At 46.9% G+C, this 8,772-nt stretch overlaps 1 protein-coding gene across 1 annotated transcript in view; it reads left to right on the forward strand.

Annotated features, from left to right (window-relative positions):
• LOC129695167 (neurobeachin-like protein 2) overlaps nt 1-6,198 on the forward strand; it is a 116,292-nt gene extending 110,094 nt beyond the window's left edge. The window contains exons 13-14 of the mRNA XM_055631942.1: nt 1,614-2,203; nt 6,021-6,198. Of these exons, the coding sequence (XP_055487917.1) occupies nt 1,614-2,203; nt 6,021-6,183 (753 nt within the window). The 3' untranslated portion in view covers nt 6,184-6,198. The remainder of the gene's footprint in view (nt 1-1,613; nt 2,204-6,020) is intronic.
• Nucleotides 6,199-8,772: the final 2,574 nt, after the last annotated feature.

Below are 8,772 nucleotides of genomic sequence, written 5' to 3' on the forward strand. Positions count from 1 at the left end.
GTATACTGTAATTGTGTGTGTGTGTGTGTGTACTGTGTGTGTGTGTATGTGTGTGTGTGTGTAACTGTGTGTGTGTGTGTGTGTGTGTGTGTGTATATTTGTGTGTGTGTGTGTGTGTATGTAGTGTGTGTGTGTGTGTATGTACTGTGTGTGTGTGTGTGTGTGTGTATGTGTGTGTGTGTGTGTGTGTGTGTGTATATTTGTGTGTGTGTGTGTGTGTGTGTGTGTGTGTGTACTGTGTGTGTGTGTGTATGTGTGTGTACTGTAACTGTGTGTGTGTGTGTGTGTATATATTGTAACTGTGTGTGTGTGTGTATACTGTAACTGTGTGTGTGTGTGTATTGTAACTGTGTGTGTGTGTGTGTACTGTAACTGTGTGTGTGTGTGTATTGTAACTGTGTGTGTGTGTGTATACTGTAACTGTGTGTGTGTGTGTGTGTGTATACTGTAACTGTGTGTGTGTGTATTGTAACTGTGTGTGTATACTGTAACTGTGTGTGTGTGTGTGTACTGTGTGTGTGTGTGTATGTGTGTGTGTACTGTAATTGTGTGTGTGTGTGTGTGTGTGTGTGTGTGTGTGTGTGTGTGTATATTGTAAGTGTCTGTGTGTGTGTAGTGTGACTGTGTGTGTGTGTGTATTGTAACTGTGTGTGTGTGTGTATTGTATGTGTGTGTGTGTGTGTATCCTGTAACTGTGTGTGTGTGTGTGTGTCCACTATATAATAGACTATGTGTGTGTGTGTGTGTACACTATATAATAGACTATATGTGTGTGTATGTATACTATATAATACACTAATGTATAAACTGTGTGTGTGTGTGTGTGTGCACTATATATGTAGACTATGTGTGTGTGTGTGTGTGTGTCCACTATATAATAGACTATGTGTGTGTGTGAGCATGTGTGTGTGTCTACACTATAATACACTAATGTAACTGTGTGTGTGTGTGTGTGTATATAACTGTGTGTGTGTGTGTATATATAAAACTGTGTGTGTGTGTGTGTATATAACTGTGTGTGTGTGTGTGTGTATACTGTAACTGTGTGTGTGTGTGTGTGTGTGTGTGTGTGTGTGTGTGTGTGTGTGTGTGTGTGTATGTAACTGTGTGTGTGTGTGTGTATATACTGTAACGTGTGTGATGTGTGTGTGTACTGTAACTGTGTGTGTGTGTGTGTGTGTGTGTATACTGTGTACGTGTGTATACTGTGTGTATATTGTGTACGTGTGTATACTGTGTGTATACTGTGTGTATACTGTGTACGTGTGTATACTGTGTGTATACTGTGTACGTGTGTATACTGTGTGTATACTGTGTACGTGTGTATACTGTGTGTATACTGTGTGTATACTGTGTGTATACTGTAATTGCTGGTGTGTGTGTGTGTGTGTATACTGTGTACGTGTGTATACTGTGTACGTGTGTGTATACTGTGTGTATACTGTGTGTATACTGTAATTGCTGGTGTGTGTGTGTGTGTATACTGTGTACGTGTGTATACTGTGTACGTGTGTATACTGTGTGTATACTGTAATTGCTGGTGTGTGTGTGTGTACACCGTAACTGTGTGTGGGTGCAGTAAGTGTCCTGATTATGTCCCCACTTGGCTCCAGGCTGTAGAGGATGAGAGTACACGCGAGCACACGGTGATCAGCAATGAGCAGCCGCTGCTGATGTTGACCCGGTGGCTGCCGGAGCTGACTTCCCGTGAGCGGCAGATCCTGGTGTCGGAGTGGCTGAAGAAGGTGTGCGGCGCCTCGCTGCGGGCGCGGATGACGGGCGTGAAGGCGGGCATGCTGCCGGCCGCGCTGGCCTCCCTCGGCCACCACCCGCAGCTGGACCGCAAGTGCGGGGACAATCTGGTGGACCTGCTCCAGTCGCTCGGCAGCCTCTCCATCCAGCCAGCCGAGCTCCGGCAGCTGATCAAACTCCTGCGAGTGGAGGAGGAGGAGGGGGAGGGGGGCGTGGCGCACCCCTACACCGCCCGCGTGGTCCGGGCGCTGTCCGCCATGGCCGACAGCGACGGCTCCGACAGCGCGCTCCAGTACTTCGATCTGACGCCCAGCATGGCCGGGATAATGGTTCCCGCCATCCACAAGTGGCCGGGGAACAGCTTCGCCTTCCACACCTGGCTCTGCCTCAACCAGGAGCAAGACGACCTCTACCTGTTGAAACACAGACCCAAGAGGAAACAACTGTACAGGTAAGAATTGGAAAAGAGGGGATCTTATTGAAACAGGGGTTAAGGGAGAGGACACGCTAGAGGCAGGAAAAATGCTCCAGAGAGTTTCTTGTCATGGGTCCCAGATAGGACAACGACATTCTTGCTTTGCTTTAGCACAACAGAATATTGTAGGCAGAAATAAATACAGAACAGATCAGTCTATACATACATCAATAAGCATGTTGGGGAGTCCAGAACCAAGGGCCACAGTTTAAGAATAAGGGGTAAGCCATTTAGAACAGAGATGAGAAAAAATGTTTTCACCCAGAGAGTTGTGAGTCTGTGGAATTCTCTGCCTTGGTGGAGGCCAATTCTCTGGATACTTTCAAGAGAGAACTAGATAGGGCTCTTGAAGATAGCTGAGTCAGGGGATATGGGGAGAAGGCAGGAACGGGGTACTGATTGGGGATGATCAGCCATGATCACATTGAAAGGCGGCGCTGGCTCGAAAGGCCGACTGGCCTACTCCAGCACCTATTGTCTATTGACCAGTGACCAATGATACTTTATTGGCCAGGAAGGGACTGCAGATGCTGGTTTAAGCCGAAGATAGACACAAAATGCTGGAGTAGCTCAGTGGGACGGGTAGCATCTCTGGCGAGAAGGAATGGGTGACGTTTCAGGTCGAGACCCTTTCATGAAACGTCACCCATTCCTTCTCTCCAGAGATGCTGCCCGTCCCGCTGAGTTACTCCAGCATTCTGTGTCTATCTTCATACTTTATTGTTCCTTGTAGCTGGGGACAAGTCCTGGAGCGGGCCATGGGGCCCCATAGTCACAGAGTCATAGAGTGATACAGCGTGGAAACAGGCCCTGCGGCCCAACTTGGACCCAGCTACAATGTCCGACTAGCTGGAGTAACTCAGCGGGCCAGTGATGCGTTTTGTTTGGCATTCAATCAAGGCTGTAGGTAACACAACAAGGTGGTTGAGGCAGGGACTATCACAACATTTGAGAAACAACTATACAGGTACATGGATAGGAGGTTTCGAGGGATATCGCAGACAAGTGGAACTAGTGTTCTTTCTTTTAAAATCTTTTGATTCATTTTTTTTTTTCAAAAGCAAAAACAAGACAACAAAAAAGTAATGATAAACTTAACAGCGACATTGATACATAGGGGATCAGGGTTACATTAATGGCAGGTACAACCTAAATGTGAGTCCAGTGTCAAAATACACATTGAATATAGATCTCCCGGTCTCTATTTAAATATAGTTAAGTGTTTAAAAGAAAACTTATATGCAGAAAAACTAAAAGATAAAAAGAAGAAAAAAAGAGAAAAAAAGAGAAAAAAACTAAAAAACAAAACTAAAGAGAAAAAAAAAAAAAAAAAAAAAAAAAAAAAAAAAAAAAAAAACAAAAGAAAAAAAAAAAAAGAAAAAAAAAAAAAAAAAAAAAAAAAAAACAGAATCTGGGCTGCAAAAAGTTTCACCAACTTAAGTCCCTGTTTGTCGTCAAGTCCGTTCCACCGTATACCAGTAAAAAAAATTATTATAACAGTTGGAGAGGGAACAGTTTATATCATATCCCCAAGTCCTATCAAATTTAACCAAGGGTTCAACAATGTCGCTCCTCATTTTTTCTAAATTTAAATATGATATCGTTTCAGAGGGACTAGTGTTGATGGGACATGTTGGTCGGTGTGGGCAAGTTGGGCTGAAGGGTCAGTTTCCACGCTGTATCACTCGATTAAAAACCATACAACAGACCTCACCTTGGCAGTAGACAAGGGGGCGACACGATGGCGCAGCAGGTAGAGCTGCTGCCTCGCAGCGCCAGAGACCTGAATTCGATCCTGACTATGGGTGCTGCCTGTACGGAGTTTGTACGTTCTCCCCGTGACCTGTGTGGGTTTTCTCCGGGTGCTCCAGTTTCCCCCCACACTCCTGACATGCAGGTTTGTAGGCCCATTATCTTTGGTGAAGATTGTAAATTATCCCTCGTGTGTGTGTGTGTGTGTGTGTGTGTAGGATAGTGTCAGTGTGTGGAGATGCTGGTCAGTGCGGACACGGTGGGCCGAAGGGCCTGTTTCCACGCTCTATCTCTAAACGAATCTACAAGGATCAATGGTTCGATGTTTAAGAAAGAACTGCAGATGCTGGAAAAAACTAAGGTAGATAAAAATGCTGGAGAAACTCAGCAGGTGAGGCAGCATTTATGGAGCGAAGGAATAGGTGACGTTTCGGGTCGAGACCCTTCTTCAGACTGATGTGGGGGTGGGGGGGGGAAGAAGAAAGGAAGAGGTGGAGACAGTGGGCTGCGGGAGAGCTGGGAAGGGGAGGGGAAGGAGGGAGAAAGCAGGGACTACCTGAAATTGGAGAAGTCAATGTTCATACCGCTGGGGTGTAAACTACCCAAGCGGAATATGAGGTGCTGCTCCTCCAATTTACGGTGGGCCTCACTCTGGCCATGGAGGAGGCCCAGGACAGAAAGGTCGGATTGGGAATGGGAGGGGGAGTTGAAGTGCTGAGCCACCGGGAATGATATGATACTTTATTGTCACTTGCACTGTACCTAGCCACAGTGAAATGCTTTGCTGTGCGTACGACCTGATCAAATCACTCAGCAAGACTCAAGGAGCAGCACGGTGGCCTAGCGGTAGAGTTGCTGCCTCACAGCGCCAGAGACCTGGGTTCGATCCTGGCTACACGTGCTGTCTCTACAGAGTTTAGTTTAGAGATACAGCGTGGAAACAGCCCCTTTTGGCCCACTGGATCCGTGCCGACCAGCGATCCCCACACATTAACACTATCCTGCACCCCCCTAGGGACAATTTGTACATTTACACCACGCCAATTAACCTATAGACCTGCACATCTTAGGAGTGTGGGAGGAAACATAAACATAGACAATAGGTGCAGGAGTAGGCCATTCGGCCCCTCGAGCCTGCACCATTCGCCATTCAATATGACCATGGCTGATCATCCAACTCAGTATCCTGCACTTGCCTTCTCTCCATACCCCCTGATCCCTTTAGCCACAAGGGACACATCTGACTCCCTCTTAAATATAGCCAATGAACTGTGGCCTCAACTACCTTATGTGGCAGAGAATTCCACAGACTCACCACTCTCTGCGTGAAAAAAGTTCTTCTCATCACGGTTCTAAAGGATTTCCCCTCTATCCTTAAACTGTGACCCCTTGTTCTGGACTTCCCCAACATCGGGAACAATCTTCCTGCATCTAGCCTGTCCAATCCCTTAGGAATTTTGTACGTTTCTATAAGATCCCCCCTCAATCTCCTAAATTCTAGCGAGTACAATCCGAGTCTATCCAGTCTTTCTTCATATGAAAGTCCTGACATCCCAGGAATCAGTCTAGTGAACCTTCTCTGTACTCCCTCTATGGCAATAATGTCCTTCCTCAGATTTGGAGACCAAAACTCTCCAGATGTGGTCTCACCAAGACTGCAGTAGAACCTCCCTGCTCCTATACTCAAATCCTTTTGCTATGAATGCCAACATACTATTCGCTTTCTTCACTGCCTGCTGCACCTGCATGCCTACTTTCAATGACTGGTGTACCATGACACCCAGGTCTCGTTGCATCTTCCCCTTTTCCTATGAAGCTGATGATCTCAGAGAAAACCCACGCAGGTCACGGGGAGAACATACAAACTCCGTACAGACAGCGCCCGTAGTGGGGATCGAACACGGGTCTCCGGCGCTGCATTCGCTGTGAGGCTGCGACTCTACCGCTCCGCCACCGTATTGGCCCCGTGGCTGCGGCTGTCGTTCCTGGTGTCTCTGTGTAACAAGATGGTTGCCTTGTTCTCTCCTCCCCTCTCCTGCAGTTTCTTCACAGCCAGTGGCACAGGCTTCGAGGCGTTCTTCACCGCCGACGGGATGTTGGTGGTCGCCGTTTGCACCAAGAGAGAATACATGACCGTGGCTGTCCCCGACTTCACCTTCAGCGATTCAACCTGGGTATGTTCATTCCCCGGATGGCAGGACTGACATCTGATGAAAGAATGGGTCAACTGGGCTTGAATTCAGAAGGATGAGCGTGGATCATAGAAACATATAAGGCTAGGTACAGAAAGAGGCCATTCGGCCCATCAAGTCTACTCCGCCATTCAATCATGGCTGATCTATCTCACCCTCCTAACCCCATTCTCCTGCCTTCTCCCCATAACCCTTGACACCCGTACTAATCAACAATCTTCCAATCTCCGCTTTAAAAATATCCATTGACTTGGGCTCCACAGCCTACAGTGGCCATGCTATCCACAGATTCACCACCCTCTGGCTGAGGTTAATTCCCGGGATGGCGGGACTGTCATATGCTGAGAGAATGGAGCGGCTGGGCTTGTATACACTGGAGTTTAGAAGGATAAGAGGGGATCTTAATGAGACATATAAGATTATTAAGGGTTTGGACACGCTAGAGGCAGGAAACATGTTTTCGATGTTGGGGGAGTCCAGAACCAGGGGCCACAGTTTAAGAATAAGGGGTAAGCCATTTAGAACGGAGACGAGGAAACACCTTTTCACCCAGGTAGTTGTGAGTCTGTGGAATTCTCTGTCTCAGAGGGCGGTGGAGGCCGGTTCTCTGGATACTTTCAAGAGAGAGCTAGATAGGGCTCTTAAAGATAGCGGAGTCAGGGGATATAGGGGGAAGGCAGGATCAGGGTACTGATTGTGGATGATCAGTCTGATTACATTGAATGGCGGTGTTGGCTCAAAGGGCCGAATGGCCTACTCCTGCACCTATTGTCTATTGTCTAATGTCAAAAGAAATTCCTCCTCATATCCATTCTATGGCAATAATGTCCTTCCTAAGATTTGGAGACCAAAACTGTACGCAATACTCCAGGTGTGGTCTCACCAAGACCCTGTACAACTGCAGTAGAACCGCCCTGCTCCTATACTCAAAATCTTTTGCCATGGACAAGCTAAACCACCATGTCGCTTTTCTTCTCACTGCCTGCTGCCACCTCGGCATGCCTCTTTCAATTGATATGTGTTAACCTTGACACCCAGGTCGCCGTTGCCTCTAACACCCTTTCCTACTTGCCTATTCTCCATTTTTCGATTTATAATATACTCGAAAATAGTCGGCTGTCCTGGTTTGCCACAGTGGTGAAAAAGGATAACCTCACCCTCTAACTTTGATCCGCAGGTAAATGATAAATGTGGGTCTAACTGTGACATGGTTATCCATAGTAGTCATACTAAACCTCTCCTCATAATCCTACTGTACCTGTCTCCAAAGCATGTTATGTCAAACCCTTATTCATCTAATTATCTGAACTTTAAGATTGTAGACCCTCATTGTCATTGTGCCCTAGAGTGATTACAGCATGGGCAACTGAGTGGTGCCCAGGCCAATTAACCCACCTAACTGGCCATACACTGTTACTGTCCCAGCACACCAAGTCCCTACACCTGCCCCGCACTGGTCCATATACCTCACAAACCGCGTCCAAACCTAACACCAACTTGTACTGTTATCCTAGTGGTGTTGCTGGGCTTTAGTTAACTAGTGATTGCCCGGTTTCCATTGACAAGTGTGACGCCTTTTTATTTAACATTGACGGTTTCCTACCAGCCTCACTCATATAACCTCCATCTGGCATTTACAGCTGGGTTCCATTACACCCACCACCCTTTGGGTGAAAACAAGGTTACCTCCCAGATTCCCTATGTTTGAAGACCCGGAACCCTGCAGATGCCATGGAAACATCGGAAGGTATTGGTTAAAAAAAATGATATGGCCAACCACTCCAGCTGGTGAGGCAGAAATGAGGCCACCACGGAGCCTCGTGAAGGGGGGGTTCCCCCTACCAAGTGTGAGGTTTCGGGTCGAGACCCTCCTTCTCAACTGTCATGTCACCTATTCCTTCGCTCCCAATAGATGCTGCCTCAACCAATTGAGTTTCTCCAGCCATTTTTTGTCTACCTCAGGTTCCTAGTATAAATCTTGAAGAGTGGCTTGGCCCGAAACGTTAAAGCCCTATTTCCTTCGCACAATAGCACTCGCTGCTGCACCCCGGAGAGTTTCTCCAGCAATTTTGTCTACTACCTATTAAATCTTTCTTTTAGGCGACCCCCTTGCTAAACCATCCTCAGACAACTACATGCCTCTGTTGGCTCGATTATAATGGTCGAATTCAAGACCAACACTCCTGGGGCTACAATTACGAGACTCTGGGCGGGTCTACCGAGACTTATTCCTATCATGATTTTTGTTCACATCTAATAAGATCATCGCCTCATCCTCCTGCGCTCCATTCTGGAATAGAGGACCCAGACTACGCAACCTATCCCTTTGCTGTGGATCCGTTTACAACCTTAAAGACGTGCAGGTTTGCAGGTCAACTGGCTTCTATAAGTTGTCCTTAGGGAAATAGGGAATAACTCTCTAGAATTTAGAAGATTGAGAGGGGATCTTATAGAAACTTACAAAATTCTTATGGGGGGGTGGACAGGCTAGATGCAGGAAGATTGTTCCCGATGTTAGGGAAACTCCCAGGAAACAGGGGTTCAAAGCTCTAAGGAAGGGATAAGGGGAAATCCTTAAAAACCGAAATGAGAAGAACTTTT

This window comes from Leucoraja erinacea, unplaced genomic scaffold (genome assembly GCF_028641065.1).
Source record: "Leucoraja erinacea ecotype New England unplaced genomic scaffold, Leri_hhj_1 Leri_96S, whole genome shotgun sequence".
In the NCBI taxonomy this organism is placed as follows: Eukaryota; Metazoa; Chordata; class Chondrichthyes; order Rajiformes; family Rajidae; genus Leucoraja; species Leucoraja erinaceus.